This window comes from Pararge aegeria, chromosome 2 (genome assembly GCF_905163445.1).
Source record: "Pararge aegeria chromosome 2, ilParAegt1.1, whole genome shotgun sequence".
NCBI classification, from domain to species: domain Eukaryota; kingdom Metazoa; phylum Arthropoda; class Insecta; order Lepidoptera; family Nymphalidae; genus Pararge; species Pararge aegeria.
This window is the reverse complement of record NC_053181.1, coordinates 13,494,306-13,516,454: the sequence shown is the minus strand read 5'-3', so window position 1 is coordinate 13,516,454 and position 22,149 is coordinate 13,494,306. Positions and strand designations below refer to the sequence as shown.

The 22,149-nt window shown below is 33.9% G+C and overlaps 1 protein-coding gene across 1 annotated transcript in view; it reads left to right on the top strand.

Annotated features, from left to right (window-relative positions):
• LOC120628314 (dynein heavy chain 8, axonemal) overlaps positions 1–22,149 on the top strand; it is a 37,146-nt gene that overhangs the window by 1,508 nt on the left and 13,489 nt on the right. Inside the window, exons 3-53 of the mRNA XM_039896627.1 lie at positions 636–747; positions 2,827–2,969; positions 3,360–3,561; positions 3,943–4,106; positions 4,499–4,675; positions 4,937–5,040; positions 5,118–5,337; positions 5,632–5,778; positions 5,903–6,042; positions 6,124–6,208; positions 6,535–6,680; positions 7,166–7,310; positions 7,755–7,853; positions 8,372–8,498; positions 9,592–9,694; positions 9,971–10,136; positions 10,430–10,565; positions 11,117–11,228; positions 11,583–11,647; positions 11,727–11,886; positions 11,968–12,100; positions 12,183–12,300; positions 12,523–12,665; positions 12,748–12,928; positions 13,046–13,253; positions 13,364–13,493; positions 13,639–13,802; positions 13,932–14,075; positions 14,161–14,271; positions 14,428–14,582; positions 14,671–14,756; positions 14,940–15,139; positions 15,417–15,588; positions 15,795–16,043; positions 16,208–16,342; positions 16,542–16,670; positions 16,764–16,969; positions 17,191–17,329; positions 17,808–18,018; positions 18,189–18,345; positions 18,560–18,753; positions 18,833–18,998; positions 19,119–19,220; positions 19,359–19,581; positions 19,687–19,816; positions 19,893–20,110; positions 20,226–20,362; positions 20,450–20,502; positions 20,748–20,955; positions 21,216–21,477; positions 22,014–22,136. Of these exons, the coding sequence (XP_039752561.1) occupies positions 636–747; positions 2,827–2,969; positions 3,360–3,561; positions 3,943–4,106; positions 4,499–4,675; positions 4,937–5,040; positions 5,118–5,337; positions 5,632–5,778; positions 5,903–6,042; positions 6,124–6,208; positions 6,535–6,680; positions 7,166–7,310; positions 7,755–7,853; positions 8,372–8,498; positions 9,592–9,694; positions 9,971–10,136; positions 10,430–10,565; positions 11,117–11,228; positions 11,583–11,647; positions 11,727–11,886; positions 11,968–12,100; positions 12,183–12,300; positions 12,523–12,665; positions 12,748–12,928; positions 13,046–13,253; positions 13,364–13,493; positions 13,639–13,802; positions 13,932–14,075; positions 14,161–14,271; positions 14,428–14,582; positions 14,671–14,756; positions 14,940–15,139; positions 15,417–15,588; positions 15,795–16,043; positions 16,208–16,342; positions 16,542–16,670; positions 16,764–16,969; positions 17,191–17,329; positions 17,808–18,018; positions 18,189–18,345; positions 18,560–18,753; positions 18,833–18,998; positions 19,119–19,220; positions 19,359–19,581; positions 19,687–19,816; positions 19,893–20,110; positions 20,226–20,362; positions 20,450–20,502; positions 20,748–20,955; positions 21,216–21,477; positions 22,014–22,136 (7,740 nt within the window). The remainder of the gene's footprint in view (positions 1–635; positions 748–2,826; positions 2,970–3,359; positions 3,562–3,942; positions 4,107–4,498; positions 4,676–4,936; positions 5,041–5,117; positions 5,338–5,631; positions 5,779–5,902; positions 6,043–6,123; positions 6,209–6,534; positions 6,681–7,165; positions 7,311–7,754; positions 7,854–8,371; positions 8,499–9,591; positions 9,695–9,970; positions 10,137–10,429; positions 10,566–11,116; positions 11,229–11,582; positions 11,648–11,726; positions 11,887–11,967; positions 12,101–12,182; positions 12,301–12,522; positions 12,666–12,747; positions 12,929–13,045; positions 13,254–13,363; positions 13,494–13,638; positions 13,803–13,931; positions 14,076–14,160; positions 14,272–14,427; positions 14,583–14,670; positions 14,757–14,939; positions 15,140–15,416; positions 15,589–15,794; positions 16,044–16,207; positions 16,343–16,541; positions 16,671–16,763; positions 16,970–17,190; positions 17,330–17,807; positions 18,019–18,188; positions 18,346–18,559; positions 18,754–18,832; positions 18,999–19,118; positions 19,221–19,358; positions 19,582–19,686; positions 19,817–19,892; positions 20,111–20,225; positions 20,363–20,449; positions 20,503–20,747; positions 20,956–21,215; positions 21,478–22,013; positions 22,137–22,149) is intronic.

Here is a 22,149-nt window from a genome sequence, read left to right as displayed (position 1 = left end):
CAAAGGCTCAATAAAGAAGTGTGACAACTGTCGCCTAATAACACTGAGCCCCCTCTAGTAAACTAATGCTACGCATTCTCTTTAACGACTAGTGATCTTTGGTCCAAGGAAATCTCCAGAAAAATTGTTTGCCAGATTCGGGAAGGCATGAGAGGTCAAAAAGCTGACTTATATTTGCTCTTTTGAATTTCCAAAGGCTTTTGACTCTATAATATTATATATTACTAGACATGGGTGCGCCACAACTAGAGCATTTACCGAGATAGTAGTGCGGACGGATGGTGTTTAGTCATAAAACTACGATCCCCATACAGAAGTCCACCGTTCCACAGCAGATATGCAGTACACTTGCGCACCCTCTTGCAAGAGTGTACCAGGGTACTGACAGTAGGGAGAACTGCTCATGAGGAGATTAACGTCTACTCCAAACAACGTCACTTTTCGATGACCACGACCATTCTGACAATACTGTAAAGAATTAGTGGAACCCTAAGGTTTAGTAATTCTCAGGATCAATTTTAAATGCCTACACACGAAACATCACAAGAACTTTCTTCGAAGACATTTAACGATGGCAAAATCTGTCGATATTAAAAAGAAAAAATGCGATAAATTTCCGTCTATTTTTTTTTCAGGAAGGCGTTTATGATGCTGATGTCCATATAGATATTTTGGATAGCTCATTAGCTGATGGTGGTAGGAGTTGTTTTGTACTGTGTGATGCATCACTACCGCCTTTAAAAATGGGTAAATTGGTTTCCTTTGCAATATTGCATCACTTCACACTTTTTACTCTTTGTATGTGAAAGACGACGTCATTGTAAATGAATTCGAGGAATCGAGTCTCACTTTCCAGTCATTTTTTTGGAATTACGAAAAATATATTCTGTATAGCCGTTAAGTCCCATGTCCGTTCCATTCTTAAAGTTGGCTGATTTTCTATAAAGAAAATAATAAGGTTCTTAAACAAGATATTATGAAATTTTCAAATTCTAAAATATACGTTTATAGCACTAATTGAACTCCGTAGATATTTACTTTACTCGGTCTAGGATTTACAAGCTTCTTTTATATACATACCTACGCTTCAGATTTAGTTTCCAATTGGGTTCTTCACTACTGGTTGGTCCCAGGATATTATTTTAAGAAATATATTTATATAAAGTGAAATTTAAGCTCAAATTCGCTGTAATCCACGAAAAGCAGGAGAATCTGTACGGTGTGATTTATAATTTCTTCAATCTTTATACTCCACACCAAACAGATTCTCGGCAAAGTACTCTACGCACGTTTCGTTCCGACGCCGGAGCATCTCAGATGTTGACTTTACAATGAATACTGGTCAAACAAAGAAGAAAAGTAAACAATTGTTCAATGTAAAGTTAAAAAGAAATTATAAATCACAGGTTCTCCTTTCGGCGGACAATAGCTAATTGAACTTAATTTTTATTGTAAATCATGGAATTACGCAAGGTAGCGCCTGCTTCTATACAAAATCTTTTATTACGAAACTATGAGCATTTTGCAGCGAACCTGGTTTCTGAGTCCAAGGCCGTGTGTTCGATTCCCACTACTGGAAAATATTTGTGTGATGAGCATGAATGTGTTTCAGTGTCTGGGTGTTTATATGTATATCATAAGTATTAATATTTTGTATATTTTAAGAAAATTTCAAACATTTTTTAATATTGTTTATTTACATTTAACTGGAGTATGTAGGTACCACATACTCCAGTAGGTTTTGATCGATAACTTTTTGCCATCTTCTAGGTAGGGTACATAATCCCATTGCTATAGTAATTTTGGGGCTTCTGATCAATAACCGTGACAAGTAGTTTTGGCAGTCCTTTCGTGATGTTAACCTGACAATGCCTAAAGAATTCTGAAGAGACCGAAACAGGTAGAAATCTGAAGGTGCAAGGTCAGGACTATGCGACGGATGCATTAACACCTCCCAGCCAAACTCTCTTAATTTTTGCTGAGTGGCTAAATATGTGTGAGGTCTAGCGTTATCATGATGAAAAATCACACCTCTTCTGTTGGTTAATTCCGGCCGCATTCTCTCAACTTCCTGCTTTAATCTCATCAGTTGTTCCAATCCCACCACACACACAGCATCACCTTGTTGCGGGTTAACCCGGGTTTGGCCACATTCTGTGAAGCCTGAATAACCACGACCTTTTTCGCACGTTCTTGTCGTACATGATGCACTTCTCATCAACAGTTATCAGCATCTTCAAAAATGGTTCGGTTTCATTAAGTCGTAATAAAGAAACACAAATGAGTACACGGTTCATAAGGTTTCTTTCAGAGAGCTCGTGAGGTACCCAAATATACAGCTTTTTTGTGTACCCAGCTTTTTTCAAATGCGCCAAAACTGTTTTGTAGTCAATTCCTAGTTCTTCAGCGACGTTGTTACTACTGATATGCCGATCTTGCTCCACTTTTTAAAAAATTGCATCCATTTTATCCGTAATAGGGCGATCAGAGCGAGGTGTATCTTTGACATTATAATTTCCGGATTGACAACGCTTAAACCAAATTTGTGCTACTCTCACAGACGCTGCTAGGTCCATAAAAAAACATCGTAGTATATAAATTATTTATAATTATTTAAATTATTTATACTGTATTTCTGTGTTAAAGTCAATTTACACATAGTTTAGCCATACATTAAGATATGGATAACTGCGTGTATAAATGAATCTTCCTTCTTTTATTAATAAGAGGATCGGGACGTATTACTGTTCATTTATTATTATTAATAGATGTTTTTTTATAATGTAAGTATTTAATACCCTTTCCGTATCATGTTATTAATGACAGAGTCGGGACGATTTGTTCCTAACCAGAAAGGGAAAATGGACAGGACGTACATATCTGATGCAACGACTATAGGAACTGAGGGCATGTGCGTTGCATTTTACAGGATCAAAAATAAGGCTGTTGACATGAAATCTGTGGCAGATGTAAGATATTTATTGTATACAATAATATTTACATTATGAGTTTAGTGTGTGTAATTATCGTGCTAATTTTTTTTTGGCTATCGACTTTTTGCATAAATCTACAGATTAAGTATGTAATGCATTATCAAACATGCCGTTCTTCTGTTAAAGTTTTTTCCTCACTTACGCTGCACATAAATTGAAGGTTATCTTCAATTTATGTGCAGCGGAAGGAAGGAAATAGGCCTTTGCATAACTCTGCTGGGCTTATGTATCTTCGGCAAAAGGCTCCATTTAAAACCATCTGCCCTATGTTGTGATGCCTATCCTTGTGACCTTTTAATATTTTGTGTGGATAACTCGTGACCTAAAATGAGAAGCTTTAAATACTACTATAGCATGCATTTGTAGGACTATTTCTTTGCGGTATTTGACATAAATCAAGAGAATGAGAACGTCGTCTCTGGGATATTCAAAACCTTACAACGCGTTCATGTACCAGCAATAAAGGCTTGCCAAGCTTGGGGAGACTTGAACCCTCCTAATCCTAAAAGCGCTGACATTATCAAGTCTTACATATCGAAGATTATGCTGTTTCTTGATTATCTGGCTAGTGAGTGCAACTGTTTTTCTTTAAATATTTAATGGCTTTTAAGACATTTCAGCTGCTGCGTTTACCTGCAGCGAGCTCTTCAACATCGCAGGCATCTCCGGGGATTCCACACTATATTCCCAAGTTGTTGTTGAGCATTTAAATTAATACGCTAATCCTACAATAAATTTCATTATTTTAAGTAATTTCTAGAATGTTCATTAATGAATTTATATATCCTTCTGTCATACTGAAGAATTGGGCATGCGCTCCTGTTTTAATTCATTAAAGATAAGCCTTTTTTTCTGGGTTCATGTAGAAAAAAATGGAAAGGTATTATAATGTAATTAATTAGGTATTACGAACCAGGAAGGATTAAATTATTTATATCTCTATCTTCAGAAACGAAGGTTGATTTAGACTGTTGCACAAAATTTAAAATAAATCTAACCTTGTACGAAGAGGAATTGGCTGACCAAGATAAAATGAAAGCCGCTATTACTAAAACTCATGTTTTGGAAGAAATCTGTACTTATGTTAAACAATGGGTTAAGCAAATAATGATGGTAAGTTGGTGAACATCTTTAAACAAACCTTGTCTCGATTGAATACGCTCGGTTTAACATGAACATGCCCTCGATTACAATAAAATAGATGATTGATTAAAATAAGACAAATGGAAAATGAATGAGAAATATATCATCATTGTCTATTATCGGTCCACAACAGGGCAAGGGTTTTCTCTTAGAAAGAAGAATCAGAAGGGTTTAGGCCGTAGTCCACCACGATGGCCAAGTCAGGATTGGTAGACTTCACAGAAATATATAGTCAGCCGTAAAATGAAATGTGTAAGTAATAATATGGCTGTATGGAACTAATACATATAAAAATATTTAAAACAACATCGTTATTAAGAACAATGTATGGGCTAGTTGAAATCTCCAAGTTTTTTCATTAGGTGCTAGTCCAAAGTCAGCAGCTACGTCGGGAGCCTTCGAACATTGGCCCTCTAGCTGAGCTGGATCATTGGCGGCGACAGCTAACAACTTTCACATCCATCATCGAGCATATCAAGAGCGAACCCTGTCAGATGTACATACACACACTTATTAGAGCCAAGTCCAAACTGATCAAGGTGCTAATAAGTTTATTTGAATTTACTTTTTTTATATAGTAATATTTAAAATGAGCTAAGCAAAAAAACCGGATTTTGCCGATTTAAAGTTTTTTTTTTATGTAATTCAGAATTTGGTCATGTTCTTTTAGAATTTATTCAACCCTTAAAGTTACATGCACGATAAATAGGATTGATTTCGAAACCTTTTACGTTTTTTAATTTATTTCTGTTATAATTCGAACTACAGGATTTTCTCTAATATTTTGTAACGTTTTGCAGAAATGGAGGTTGATTGATAATCAAGTTACCGATTATTTCAACGAGGCATTTGATAATGTGAAATATTTATATGCCTTGGAGAGATATTGCGAACCCCTTTATAGGTATCATATTGGATTATACCATTTAGTTTCCGTAATCTGATATTTTTTATATTCATTGGTCTTGTTTTCACTCTCAGGTGTGACCCGCTAACAATGCAGCAGTATATACCCGGTTTAATTTATACGGTGCGGATGATATTTGCCACGTCACGCTATTATAATACCACTAAACAAATCTCAACACTTCTCGTCAAAGTAACCAACCAGATCCTTAACATGTGTATGGACTATATGACGAATGGTGGCAAGAAGACTATCTGGAATCAAGACAAACTTAATTTCATTAAAAAAGCTAAGGTTAATATTGTGTTAAATTGTAAATGTGGCTTCACTTCAGTTCAACATTTTTTGAAAACTGTTTTATTGGTTGTGGCCAAATTTCTGTTATACAACCAAAATAACTAGTACACTGGAGGTATGTGGAATGAGAGACGAAGTTTAAAAGTTTGAATTTCATTTTTACGAGTACCTTTTACGAAGTTCAGCAATTTATAAGATTACTCACTTACTTTTCCAAATAGTTCGCAAAATATTTTGTTTTATTATTCTGACAGGCAGTGGTCGGTTTATAACAAACTGCCTTTTTTCCAGTTATGCTTGAACCTCTACAGCTTTTATCGAGAATGTTACAACGAAACTCAGTTGGAAATGATGGAGGCGGCAGACGAGCGACCATTTGATTGCTCTGAAATGTACATTTTTGGGAAATTCGAAACCTTCCGGAAACGATTATTAAAGGTAAATGTCGTGTTAAAAATGTTACATTTCTAAAACTTGGTAGAAAAAGTTATTAATAATATTTAGCAAACAATTTTTTTCCGTCTGCTATTTTTCGTTGATAAGCATGAACTTTTTATAACAGGTTGTTGATTTATTCCAAACGTATATAACGTACTATGTGTTAAATAAAACAACTCTGGAAGGAGTTGAGGAGTTCGCTGTGAATTTCAACAAATTATTTAAAATTATATCAACAAAAACTTATGATGCTTTGGATCACAGGTACGAAGTCAACCTTTTCAATCGACCGTTTGTTTAAGTTTTTATAGGTTCTTTTAAGTTTGTGTCTTATTTTTTTTCCAGGCGACCAGATTTCGATAAAGATTATAAAACCTATAAAGACAACGTCGCAACTCAAGAACTACTTTTAGAAAATTTTATGATAGCGGTATTATTTCAAATATATTTAGTACACACTACATAGATGCCTGTAGGCCATAATGATGTAAGATATAGTTGATTGCAGAAAGAGATGATTGTAAATGTATTTATGATCTTGATAATTGCAGACAATTATTATTAAGTGTTAGTGATAATAACCAGGATAACATAATAAGAATAACCACAGAGGAAAATATGAGAAGCCAAATAAATTGGAGCCATCCAAATCATACATCATCTAATGACTCTGAAATTAGTTGCCTATTGCACTTTGCAAGGAGGCTACAGCATCTAACAAAAAGAATATTATGAAATGATTTTCACCGATTGCAGAGTGTAAATAAATGTCCCACCACCGAGATAGCTCTACATCTTTTAGAAAGATTCAAGAAGCTGAAACTAGATTGTTTATACCTGGAGGATCAGTATTATGACTTGATTAGCAAGTATACAGGAGAGATTGAATCTATTCGTGATAGGTATGTTTTGTGTCTCTACTATTATAAGCATCTCTAAGAAAGCGATAATTTTTCTTTTTATTTCGCCTTTTTGCCCTTGTCCGTCACTATGTGGGGTCGACACATTTCTGACAAGAAAGCTGACAAGCCTTTAAGTCAGACTTGTTTTTTGATTTGGCAAACTTTTTACGACCTACTGACGTGCCTACCTGACGTCAACTGTCCTTAAGAATATTTTTTCTTTTTTTTATTCATAATAAATATGTCTTAACTTACCCTTTCGGGTAAAGCTTTTTCCAAAAGTATATGTGAACAGGGAAAAGTACACATAAAAAATACGAGTAAGATAACTCAAGTAGATCCTCGATTGACAAAGACTGGTGTGAATGGATAAATAATAATTATTATTTTATTGTGTATCATATAGTTTATTAAATAAATGATAAATCATCATTTCTGTTACAAAATGATAAAACAAAACATAAATTCAGACATTATGATCATAGGTATAATGAAGAAAGAGAAAATCCAGAACTACCAAGAAATATGCCTCCTGTGTCTGGTAGAGTAATGTGGATACGATTTTATGATAAAAACATAAAGTATCCGATGCAGGAATTCATGCAACACAAGGAGGTCATCACTCACATGGTACTTAAAAATGATAATTAAAATAAAGGATTTAGGTATTGTAAATAATTTTGTTACGACTAAAAGTTGGTAAAAGTTTCGACTCCCCACACTAACCTCGTAAATCTTCGTATTTTGTCACTATATAGCATTCGAAGTAATTATATTATTAAAAAAACTTAATTCTACTTTAACAACTACTTCGAAGTGAAATTCCTTCACGTTGAGTTTATTTTTGACTTATGTTTTTTTAGCTTTTGTGACCTTCTAGCTTGGCTAACAAAATAGGACGGAATGGTAAAATATCTACCTTAGTCTTTAAAAAAAGATCAAAGCGATTTAGTTCATTAATAAGTATTCTGAGGCATATTAATAATTTATTTTTTTGTACTTCTTACTTCGGAAATTACTGCTTATATGAGGACTCTGTTGTACGCACTTAATATTTATCGACACTCATTTCAGAATACTCAGCGATGTATCAAACTATTTAACGTGATGTATATAGTGTTTACGGAATTTGAATACATTTATCATCGTGCTTGGACAGAAAATGTGGGCCAGGTATTTCTGATTTATTATTTTAGTTTACTTATTTGTCTACTTATTTCTAGTCGTATTATAGTTACGTGCACCGGGAATGGGATAAATTAAAAGCGTATTGAGGGTGTTGCATCCAGAATCCTGAGTGTAGCGAGGAGTTTAGGGGCGCATAAGACGAATACTGCTTTACCTCTGCATTAAGTGGTATTTTACACACCTCGTGAAGCAATAATATATTGGAGCATTTATTTTAACACTTTCTGGAGTTTATGTCTGCTATGGTTATACTATATGCTATTTTCATTTTAAAATAAATAAATAATATATTTCAGCAAATACAATACAACGTTTCTGAGGTAATGAGTTTTGTAGCGAATTTTCAATAATCAATATTCAATATTGTTCGCAATACAATTTCAGTAAATATAAGAATCCCGCTAAGTCTAATAAATTTAACGAAGTACTTTAACTCAGATAACTAACTGGTCTTGTATTAACGCATTTATCGAGTGGTGTGAAAAATAAAATTATTTTTTTAGGTGAGGTTGGGTCTAATATCTCCGCTCTTAATTCGCCATCCAGTCACAAACAAATATATAGTAAACTTCAACATTTACATACCTGAGTGTATTCGAGAGGTGGAATATATGTGGCAGTTAAATCTATGTAAGTAACATCCGATAAGATTGAATCGGTGATATTCCAGTGGGGGGACTTCGATTTCACTCTTGGGGGGCCGAGTTCGAATCCCTTCACGCATCTCTAACTTTTCTAAGTTATGTGCGTTTTTAGCAAAACGTGCGTTTCACAGTTTCAGAGGTTAAGGTAAACATAGTGAGGAAACCCATGCATGAGAGTTATAGGAGATATAATGTTCTCAAAGGTGTTTATTGTTTATTGTTATTAGGTACACAAAACAGGTAATAACTAAAAGTAGATCTAAATATAAGTAATAACAAGTTTTGTTCTAAGCTACAACCCAAAGTATGTGTACACAACTTAGACTTAAATTAAACAGAAAGTAAAGATAAAATTAAAGTTGAAACAAAAAAGAAACACTGAAATAATAATGTATATATTATTTCCCTAAAGATTATGTGGAATAGTGCTTAATAATTTGAATTTTAAAAATATTTATCCTTTTGTTAAAAATGACAATATTATGATTACTTGATACTAAATCATTATAAAGGCGGCACATGCGAACGATGGGATTGTAAAAGGAAGTATTGTTCTTGTAGACACTTAGGGAAAATGGTTTAAAATATTTTAATCTGGGATTAACGCGAGTATTTAAAGTAATGAGCGAGAGCAAGACAGAAGAATCAATTTGGGAGTTAATGAGCTTAAATAAGAAGATCAAATGAAAGTATTTTCGACGAAATTGCAAGAGTGTAGAGAAGATGTGTAGAAAAGATGAGTAGTGTGTGTAGAGTCCACCAATCAACACTGTGCCAGCGGCTGTGGATAGCCTTAATCGCTGTAGTGGGCCGGTAATGGGTTGATATGATGAAGCTATATCTAATTAGTGGAAAAATCATGTAAAATTAAAAAAGTACTTGCTCGCGCGTTAGTCGTATTATTTATTACAATCTAAGCCTGTTACGAATTCTATCAATGTTATTCGTGAAGACAGTACTTTCTCATCGACTCTATGATCGTCCTTGTATAAAGGTTTTTGCAGTCATTTTATAGTAGTACTGGCTTGACTGATATATAATGAAAATCTTGCCTACAACTATTATCCTATTTTTTGTAGATGTACCAGATACCGCCCAAATTGTTGCTTTTTGCAAAGAGAAAATATATGGAGACTACGAAAGACTGTTATATTTGGTCGAACGCAACGACCAGATCAGAAGGTATTTTTGATCATTTATGCCGCTACTAATGTTTTGATAGTAAAATAAAATAATCTTAGTTTTAACTTAATTTTAATCATTTGGTGATATTGATCTCAATTGACGGAATGCATTTTATTTTAATTGTTATTGTTAATTGTATTGCAAATCCATTTTTGCAGATTTTCGCATTTTATTCTGAAATTAGCTCCAATACCTAAATGCAAAATTAGCTCTTTTACTCCAGATAACCGGTGTTTTGTTTAATAATCTTGTGTCATTTGTGTCTTCTTTCAGGAGTATGCCAAAATTATACTTGCCATTGCTTCGTGCACAATTAGTGAAGTTAGATAACGCGTTCCAACCAGGTCTCTCTAGTATAACCTGGACATCTTTAGAAATACAACCATACTGTGATACCATCGAACACGTTTTAGATGAGGTGGACTTGTTTGTTAAGGAGGTATGGCATGTTATATTTGCATAGATTACACAAGCATGTATCATGCATCCATCTAAAGACACGTAATATGTACGTAAGTAAATAGGTTCATATTGCTTAAAGATCAAATCTGGTTAGGTTTAAATTTATTCTTATTTTAACTTTTATTTTCTATTTTTTATTTTAATGTTAATTAATTTTCTTTTTTCTTTTGTAAGTGATCATCGTTAGGTTTTAATTGCCATTGGTGAGCAATGTTTGTACATTTAATTGTTAGAGTAAGCGCTCTTTATTAAAATAACATTATTTCGCAGGTAGTGGATATGAAAGAAGCGCGTATCGATGCAATATTACAGTCGATATCAAAAACGTTGCTTGTGTATTTACCAGAAATAGCTGTCGATCCTAATTCATTTTACGAAGACAACCTAATAAGACGCGATGAAATAGGTGAGATTTTTATATCTGCTCTGAAATATAACAGCACTAATCAAAATAAGTTTAATGTTATATTACCACGGTATTCACCACAGTTTGGAACAGAGGCAGTTTGAATTCTTACCATATAAAATAATTGTCATCCCAGAACCAACCCTAGTGACGTTACAGTGGGATTTAAAAGCATACCGTTTATTCCTAGGTATGCAAAACTACATAAGCGAAAGTTTTCATAGAGGCAACATAAAATTTGATAGAGGACATATACTCGTTTCTCAGGACCACGATAAATTCCGCATGATAAAAGAACTAAAAACCAAATAATTTCTAGTTTGAATTCTTAGGATGGGATATGGATTTTAAGCTTTTGGATGTACTAACTTACCACAAAAAACTACCGGATTGGTTGTCATGAAACTTTAAGATTAGTGATGAAAGTTTCATGTCAATTCAGGTTGGATGATCAACCAGTCTACTACAAAACAAAATTATCATCCCGAATTTCAGGTGGCACGAGCTGCTATGACTTAGTACTAATTTACCGAATGTTCTTTAATTTTTAGCAATGGATTTGCAACAAAAATCATTTAATGCGGAAATAGCTGTAATTGAACTGATAAACAAGTTCTTGGGTAGCGTGCCTTCCCAACCGATTCGGGACCTCGTGGATAACTGGTAATTGTATACGATTTCACAGGCTACAGCAATAATTTCGTTTCACCAAGCAAAGAAAGCTTTGCTTCAATCAATAATGTAAATACTAGATATGCAGGCTTATACAAAATCTAACAGAAGAAATGTCTGAGTTTTGTTGGTCCTATTGAATATAACATACCTGCCATATGGTTACTTATGTTTTTACTTAAAATAATAAAGTGCGTCACTTTTATTGCCTTGACTGATGCTCAGTAAACACACATTGGCTTTCTTATTGGAGAACTAACGTTTTTAATTTTTCGGTAATGAATGTTGCGATATGGTTAGCGAATCCCATATGAACGAAACGATTGATTGATTATTTTTACATAGGTTAGACATCGAAAAGGCACTAAAGCAAGTGACTTCGGCTACGCGGGTATTTCCTGAAGATGCGGGTAGGCAAACAGTGATATAGTATAAAATTCTATATTTGCGTGAAAAATAATAATAATTTATTAATGAATTCTTATTCAGCTTTTATGGAAATCGAAAATCCAGATAGATATGAACCAATGCATGCAATTAATGAATGCAATGAATTATTTGCGTATTTTGCCACAAAATGCTTAGAATCTTTGATAAAATGTACTAGGCAAAGTCTGGATTTACTCCGAAAGCGGGCTTCTGTCTCAAGGTACGCGTTAAACTTTAGATACCTCAAGTAATGAAATATAATTTTAAAATCTTATTATATTGATATTGCATGTACCAATAGCTTTTTGACAATGACAAATGATCCAGAAGAGCAAAAGAAGTTGAAGCCGCTCATGTTCACTATGATGTACGTAGAAATTCCGAGGATTTTAATCAAACCCTCTTTAGATGAGATTCAGAGCGCTTTTTCACAGGTATATTCAAAAAATGGATTTTTAATTTGTTGAAATATATAAAGATAGCATATAAATATTATAGCATGTTAAAAAATTTAAGGTGGTGCTAAATTGTATAATGGACATTCACCGTAGCGTGTTCATGTGGGGACAACAGGACATGATCAAGAAAGAGGGACTGAAAGGCAAATCATTTTCGATTACTAGGACAGTAAGCTGTAAGCAACTTTTTAACAAATTAATTGGCAGAGTACTTATTTTTATTGATATTTATATGATCTTTAAATATAATGACTCTGTGTCAGACAAGTGGAGGAAATATATTGAAAACAAATTATGCGTTAAAAATTCGGCCAAAATACCTTCAGTAAAGTTTTAATAAACAACAATAGATACAGGATAAAATTGATACATGGACTTTGTTTGCAATTTTGTTGCAGCTGGTTCCAGATCTACTTCCAATTTCCTTGGAGTCAGGACCTATTTCCGAATGGTTTCCGAGCATAAAGATATTGTGCGAGCAGTCATGGCTCTGCAGGGCATGATGTATATGTATAAACCTGATATTGAAAAATTGCTTAATGTTTGTATTTGTATAGTAATATAAAATAAATATTCAGATTATTTAAAATCCCATCTTTTTGAAAATTCTTCTATGTTATAAGGTTTATCATCGATTTGCCCCTTTATGGGCGGAAGATAGAGTACAACAAATCCAAAGCTTTGTCGATACAAATCCGTTAAATGTTATAATCGGAGATATGTTTAAGAAGTATGAAAGTGAAACGGATGAAGTTCTTAATTTACCGAAAAGGCATATAATTGGATCCATACAAATAAACATGGGTAATTTTTACTATTATAATCTTATTTTGTACTGAAATATGCATATAACTTATTGGACGTATCTTTTAGCACGATTCAATCTTTAAATAAGTCTTGAAGGTCAATACTTTGTTTCAGATAACATAACATTGGCATTGCATATTGAATCCGTCGAATGGAAGAGAATACTAGGAAAACTTCTTAGTCAGGCCTACAAAGAAAGAGTTTTGAAATTGATGCAATTTATCAAGGATCGCATGAAGACTATGAGTAAGAAAATCAAAGACTTAGATGATGTTAGAGTAGCAATGATGTGCTTAGAAATGATACGAGACGAGTTTATTGGGTAAGATAATTTCGAAGTTTTATTGAAAATCTATGGAAATTCACTACTAGTGAAATTAATTTATACTGATGTTAAAAGAGCATTTTAAAGATGTCTTTGTAAACTTTCAGAATGGATATGGAGTTAGATTTAATTGAAGAGAGCTATGCTTTGTTTAGTCAATTTAACATAGATATTCCAAAAGACGATGCTGACATGGTTTATGGACTGCGATATACGTTTCAAAATATGTTACTAACAGTTAGTTCCTTTGTTGCTAAATTACGAAATTTGATAATATTATGTATGAAATTTATTAATATTTTGTAATCATCATTAAACTATAATGTCACTGTTATTCAATTTGAAAAGAGAAAAAATCTGATCTGTCTGATTTATCCACTAGGCTCAACAAGTGCAACAACGTATAGTGGAAATGCAGGGTCCCCTGCAGCAAGAATTAACCGATGGTGTGTCAAACTTCTTAAAAGACGTGTTGAAGTTTGATGCTGATTACGAACAGTTTGGACCTATGACACCCGGTCTTTCAGCTAGAGAAGCCAGTGATAGGTAGGTGGTTGTGATTAAATATTCGGTGGGACATTTTAAATTATATCGTCATCTTCATAGTAAATTTCGGTCACTCTTCTATAGGTAATTCAAATTTAGATTATAAATATAACGCAAACTTAATTTCAGAGTAATTATGTTCCAATCACGATTTGATGAGTTATGGCGGCGATTTGAAATGTATTCCAATGGCGAGAAATTATTTGGGATGGAAGTTAAGGACTATCCGATTCTGCATCATAGAAAGAAGGAATTTAATCTACTAAGCAAGCTGTTAGTATACTTTTTATTGTGATATATACATAAGAGATTACAAGTAATTTACTTATTTATTACAAGGTATTATTCGGAATTACAGGTACAGTTTGTATCTTGCTGTTATGAATTCAATAGATGGATACTTTGAAACACCTTGGGTGGCTATAGATATTGAACAAATAGTAGCTCAATTAGCTGAATTTGATTTAAGGTAAGTTGGATCCAATATTATAAAAAATATGTTTACATCTTGTGACTGTTGTTGCAGTTTACTTTAAAACAGATCAGTTTGGATTTCCATCCCAAATATCGCGTAAATGAATCTCATAATAGTATAGTATCAACTAATCATATACGTTTTTGTCAGATGTCGTAAGTTACCTAGGGGTATGAAAGATTGGCCAGCCTTTATTGATTTAAAGAATAAGATCGATGACTTCAACCAAACGTGCCCTCTATTAGAATTGATGGCAGATAAATCAATGAAAGATCGTCACTGGAGGAGACTTGAAAAATTAATGAGTAAATAACTTATTTTATAAGATGAAATAAAACATTAAATTAACATAATTAATAGTTACACTTGTTAAATAAAATCATATACTTTCAGATTGCATTTTGGACGTAGAGTCAGAAACATTTACATTAGCAAATGTTATGGAGGCTCCGTTATTAAAATACAAAGAAGACGTTGAAGTAATTATCTCTCATAAATTAAAGCTACATTATACTGCATAAATATCACCCGTATTGAGTAAGCCTCCAATAAATTCTTTTAGAGTATCAGTACGAGATATAACCAATACTTCGATTGAAATCGTTGAATGATGTGTAACTTTATAAGTGTCAGTGCTCTATCATGGTATTATTTATTCTCAGGATATTTGTATAAGCGCTGTTAAAGAAAAGGACATAGAAGCAAAATTGAAACAGGTTATAGCAGATTGGGCAGTTGTGGACCTCACTTTCGCTCCATTTAAGAATCGTGGAGAACTTTTGATTAAACCGCAAGATACACTCGATATTATAACGATGCTAGAAGACTCTCTGATGGTTCTAAACTCTTTAGCCTCCAATAGGTAGGAATATTGAGTTTCTTCAATATACGATGCATTGTATTAATAATGCTCTACCTTTTACGAACTTTCTTATGTAATGGTTTTCCAAAAATATGTGATTCATTTTGTTAGCAAAGTGCCATAAAAACAATTTTGAGCTCATTTCATCCCTCTCGCTAATTACAGACATTATGAATGTGCAATTTTATCTGTATCTACTGTGCGTGTATGTGGAAAGTTCATTTTGTCAGTAGGTTTTGTTCTCTATAACAATTGTAACTTGTCGATGCTCCTGCAGGTATAATGCACCGTTTAAGAGGGACATATTGCTGTGGATTAATAAACTGGTGGGCACGACTGATATCCTAGAGAAGTGGTTACAAGTGCAAACTCTATGGATGTATTTGGAAGCTGTTTTCGTTGGTGGCGATATCGCAAAGCAACTGCCTGCTGAGGCTAAGCGATTTGCAGTAAGAATTGTTTTATAGCTTTTTATGCTGCCCCAGTGTAGGTTGGCGCTGCTTGTGAGCCGGAAATGCGATGATAATGAATTACCTTTTAATCATTTCAGTCTGTTACCAATAAATAAAATTCAGTTAAAATAAGTAGGTATGAAGTATGAACGTATAACATGAGAAATAAATAGTTGAAATAAAATGCGATCTTATTTTTACAGACAATTGATAAGACTTATGTCAAAATCATGTACCGTGCTCGGGATATCGTGAATTGCGTGGAAGTGTGCGTTTCAGATGATACTTTAAAACAACTCCTCCCTCATCTCATAGAGCAGCTTGAAGCTTGCCAGAAGTCGCTCACTGGTTACTTGGAGACGAAACGGCTTATCTTTCCAAGATTTTTCTTCGTATCAGATCCGGTTCTGTTGGAAATTCTTGGTCAATCGTCAAATCCGCAATCTATTCAGGTATATGACGTTTTTAGCTTTTACTTACATAACTCCCTCTGAAAATCTTATGACGTGAAATAGCACAAAATTTTAATGACTTAATACGATAATCATTGGCAAAGATAATTAGTATCTGCAATAGATTTTATTAACCTAGAAACTATATTTTTTGATCCACGTAGCCTCATCTACCAAGCATATTCGATGCAATGTACACAGTTGACTTTGATGATAAAGATCGAATTATAAATATGAACTCTGACAATGGAGAAACTATTCCGTTGGATCGGCCCGTTAGTTGCATTGGTGGAGTAGAGGTACTTATATTTTTATAATGATTTTCTAATCAGAAGGTTGATTGGTTGATTGGGGTACACTAAAGGTCCCGTACCAACGTGTATTATGAAACACTAGTATTGAAATAAATGTTTTTTTTTTTTTTTGGTTTTATGTGAAGTATTTAAAGTAAACATTGTGTTTTATTCTCTTTACTTTTTTTCTTATTCTTAAAAACAGATATGGCTGAATACGTTGCTGGATACAATGAAAGACACTGTAAGAAATATAATTGCTAGTATAGCTCAGGCTATGGCTTCAGATCCAGAATTTGAATTTTTGGTCAGTTTTTGGAACTTTCCGGGTCAGGTAAATAAATATTGATTTACAAAAATGAATCAAACCGGTTGAAAAATTACCTATCGAAAAACGATGGAATGATTTTTTAATTTATATTTCCAGGCAAGTTTATTGGGGATGCAGATACTTTGGACCAATGATGCTGAGTATGCGTTAAAAAAAGCAAGAGCCGACCGTTTCATTATGAGACTGACAAATCAAAAGAATCTCGATTTGCTGAATGGACTTATTGATCAAACCGTAACTGACTTAGTGCCTTTAGACAGAACTAGAGTTGAAACTATGATTACTATCCACGTGCATCAAAGGTTCCCTCTTATTTCTTTCTACGAAACTTAATACTTTATATAGCATAGAAATAATTTATAGAGATTAGCATGCATATTATACTTTAATTCTATTATAATCAAATATCAAGCCATTAGCGGCCAACTACAGAGCATGGGTCTCCTGCGGAAGTATGTAAACTTGGAATAACATGGAAATATTATAAATTTATATTCGTTACTCATTTAAAATTGTATTTTAGAGACATTTTTGATGATCTGGTAAGAATGAGGATTAAGTCTCCAGGAGATTTCGAATGGCAAAAACAAGCGCGTTTCTATTACTTTGAGGATTCTGACGATTGTGTCGTGTCGATAACGGATGTGGACTTTTTGTACCAGGTAATTCTTTTTGGTATTACAATCACACAATTGTAAAGTAAAACAACTAGATCATAAACTTTAGGTTCTGATTTAGAGGGTACACAGCACACATCGACACAGATAATGTTCGTAAGCATGTCCTGAACTATTTAATAAAATGGAGAAGTTTATTCTCTTCCATTTAATTTCCGCCTTATTTTCTCCCAACCGTGCAAAGGTCTCCAACTCCCGTTTTAGTCTCTCTTCCGCTGGATACCCTACAAAATATACAACTAATACACTTTAACATCATCGTCGTTATATCAACCCATTACTGCCCACTACAGGGCACAGGTCTCCTCTCACAATGAGAAGGGGTAATGGCCGTAGCTCACCATGCTGGCCCAGTGCGGATTGGTGGACACTAATAAACTTATTTGAATTAAAGTTACAAATGACGTTTAAGCTAAAACAATATTATAACGTCCAATTTTAATAGTTGTGTACATTGTTCCAGAATGAATATCTGGGCATAACTGAGCGTTTGGTAATCACACCACTAACTGATCGGTGCTACATTACACTATCGCAAGCTATAGGGATGAGCATGGGAGGGGCACCAGCAGGGCCAGCTGGTACCGGTAAAACAGAAACAACGAAAGACATGGGCCGCACGCTCGGCAAGCTGGTTATTGTGTTCAACTGCTCTGATCAGATGGACTTTAGAGGTTTGTGCTTATATAAAATAAAAATATTTCACGCCATACGAACGTGATATTGCTGTCACATCATTCAATATTATGTCCGGATCAAAGCCTATATTGGTCCAGAAGAAGCAGAAGATAAAAATTATTTGGTATAAAACATTTTTAGGGTTAATTTAATGTTTATCTTCAAGGTTTGGGTCGTATCTACAAGGGTTTGGCTCAATCTGGGACATGGGGATGTTTTGATGAGTTTAATCGCATCGAGCTGCCGGTATTGTCTGTAGCAGCACAACAAATTTATATATGTCTTACTGCGCGACGGGAAAAGAGAGAATTCTTTATTTTCAGGTAAGAAACTTCACGGACAAAGTGGTGTTTACAATAAATAGGATGTTATATCAATTGTTCACAATTTAGTTAGTTATTTAGACGCTTTCCAATTAAATAATATATAGTTTTACAATTATAAATTACCAAAAAACTTAACTTCACTTACAAAAGTATGTAAAACTTTATAGCAGAAACTTGTAATAAGAAAATTTAAATTATTTTTTAAATTTAGTGATGGCGATACAGTGAGCTTAAATCCTGAGTTTGCTTTTATCATAACAATGAATCCCGGTTATGCTGGGCGGCAAGAATTGCCAGAAAATCTAAAGATTCAGTTCCGTTCTGTAGCCATGATGGTACCAGACAGACAGATTATTATCCGAGTCAAATTGGCCAGTTGCGGATTTAAGGAGAATATATTGTTAGGTAATGTCTAAAATTTAAACTATTTGTTCTCATTTACTATAAAGATGTTACTTAATTCGTGCTGTCTGAAAATTTTTAGCTCGTAAATTCTTCACTTTGTACAAGCTTTGCGAAGAGCAGCTCTCAAAACAAGTGCATTATGATTTTGGTCTTCGAAATATCCTGTCTGTATTGAGGACAATGGGTTCTCAAAAACGCGCTAATCCAGACAGTACTGAAGAAAATATTATGATGAGAGTATTAAAGTTCGTATTTTACATAGTAATTTGCTTTATAGATGGTATTGAATAAATTGTAATCCATTAAAAATATAACCTTAATAGATAAATAAACTCACAACTTTTTGTTCATTGCTTAAATTATAGAGAAATGAATGTATCGAAACTGGTAGATGAAGATGAACCACTTTTTATATCTTTAATTGAAGATTTGTTCCCGGGCATGAAACTAAGTCAAACATCGCACAAGTATGTATTGATAGAATAACCATGTATTGTTATTGAAAAAAAAAAAAATTGTTGAAAATTAAACTATTTCAATATTTTTAAGCCTGTTATTAAAACTGAGATATTACGTCAATCTATTTTCATTACTTTTAACTATAGAGAGATGCAGCGCGCCATAGGAATTATTACAGAGCGAACTGGTTTGGTTAATCATCCGGAATGGAATTTGAAAATTATTCAGCTGTATGAGACATCTCTCGTACGTCACGGACTTATGACCATGGGTCCAACTGGGTCGGGAAAAACCACGTGTATTCACACTCTCATGGCAGCTCTTACAGAAGTTGGAAAACCTCATAAGGAAATGCGAATGAATCCAAAGGTACGCGTAACAAACGCTATGGAACTAAATCATGTCGTAGGTTATAATATTAATACTCATAGATCACTAAAATATTGCTAACATTATTTTTTATATTTTGTTCAGGCTATAACAGCTCCTCAAATGTTTGGTCGCTTGGATGTAGCAACCAACGATTGGACGGATGGTATATTTTCGACTTTGTGGCGGAGGGCTTTGAAAGTAAAAAAATCCGATACTACATGGATTGTTCTAGGCAAGTACCTTAAATCTTTCGGTAAAATTCTTATCTAATGTTATGGACCATTACGTGCTAATATTTGTGTTTGTAGATGGTCCCGTGGATGCTGTATGGATTGAAAATCTAAATTCTGTTCTCGACGATAACAAAACTTTGACGCTAGCAAATGGTGATCGTATTTCGATGGCGCTTAATAGTAAACTTGTATTCGAGCCCGATAATGTAGACAACGCTTCTCCAGCCACAGTCAGCCGCATGGGCATGGTTTTCTTATCCTCTTCTGTGCTTAAATGGCAACCCATTCTTGAGGTATATGAAGATAATAAGAAATAAAGTAGAGAATAATAACAATATTTATATTCATCCTTGTGCTATCTACGGATAAAGTAGAGATTTAAAAGTTAGAAACAAAATATTTTCGCAGGGTTGGCTTAAAACGAGAACCCAGAAGGAAGCAGATTCATTTCGAGCAGCTTTTAATAAAGTATATGATGATGTGCATTCGTTTGTGCAACAAAAGTTACCAGCTAAAATGAAGCTTCTCGAAGCCATTTACATCAGGTATGAAGAAGTATTTTCAATACTTATATTATACTCGTACTACATGTTATTTTATAAATTCAAGCAATTAAAATATTTATTTTTCAGACAATGTATTGATGTTTTAGTTGGTCTGTTGCAAATAGAAATTCCTGGTGGAAGTGAGTGCCTATAATTGTTTCTTTTAGATATGTATCAAAGTTTTGTAATTTAGATATTAGTGCTTACTTTCCACCAAGCACAATGCAAAATTTTCTTGCATTGTTCATGGTACTTTGGAAGAAATTCACAATACTACCCGTATTGTGAATTTCCTCCAAAGTAAGCAGTGGTTATTCTTTGGTGAGGTCTCTCAAATCATACATCCTGGGTATTTGAATAATACTGCTTTTTTGTTAACAATTAGAAATTCATACCGATCGCCACCTGGAACGTTTGTTCGTTTTTGCGATGATGTGGTCACTCGGTGCTGTGCTGGAGTTAGATGCACGTTATAAAATGGCAGAATTTATGACTAAACTCTCAGTGCGAATGGACTGGCCTGGTGCTCGGTCAAAAGAGTGGGTCATGCCCTTCGAGTTTATGGTCAACGAGACAGGCGCTTGGCAGCACTGGTAATATTTAACTTTTAATACGATAAGCGAGCCAACCAATGCAATGTTAAGAAATTACCGCCATCCATGAATATTATCACAAACACCGCTAAGGAAGATGGTGCGATATTTTTTATATTTGTGGACAAAATTGTTTAAATATATGTGCAATATGATCAAGAAAACGACAGATCCAGTTGGTTTCACAGAATCCCCTTTATTGTACCCAATAATCCCAACAATAAGTCGAATACAATAATAATACTATTGTTGCCCTTTAGGTCCGAAATCGTGGAAGATTATATATATCCAAACGATAGTGTACCAGAGTACGCTTCTATATTGGTGCCAAATGTGGACAACGTTTGCATATCATTTCTTATTGACACCATAGCTAAGCAAAACAAAGCTGTGCTTCTGATAGGAGAGCAGGGTACCGCGAAGACTGTCATGTTAAAAAGTTATATGACAAAATATGACAATGAAGTGAAACTGTTTAAGATGATTAACTTTTCTTCTGCTACCACTCCAAATATGTTCCAAGTACGTTTCGTTTCTTTCTTTCTCCATAGAACCGTATTTAAAAATCCAGTTCTATCCGGCTTAATTGATTTTGAACATATTCCAGCGTTGCTTTGATATACGTGTTAATATACATAAGAATCCTTTTTTGACTTATCAACATCTACACTCATAACAAAATTATGAAGTCGCCTTGCATCTGGCATATTTAGTGTCGCATATGCATAGTTTATAAAAATCCAGTTCTATCCGGCTTAATTGATTTTGAACATATTCCAGCGTTGCTTTGATATAAGTGTTAATATACATAAGAATCCTTTTTTGACTTATCAACATCTACACTCATAACAAAATTATGAAGTCGCCTTGCATCTGGCATATTTAGTGTCGCATATGCATAGTTTAGTATCGAGTTATCATAGAACCGTATTTTCCAATTATGTTTGCAGACAATTTCCATAGATATGTAATTATGAGTATACTGGATATTAATATATTTTAAAATTAAAATTTGAACTTTGCAAAGGGAATTCTAACTTATGTTTGTGTATTAATAGCGAATTATAGAATCGTACGTTGAGAAAAGGGTCGGAATGACGTACGGACCACCTGGTGGAAGGGCCATGACTGTATTTGTTGACGATATCAATATGCCAGTCGTAAACGAATGGGGAGATCAAGTAATAATAATTT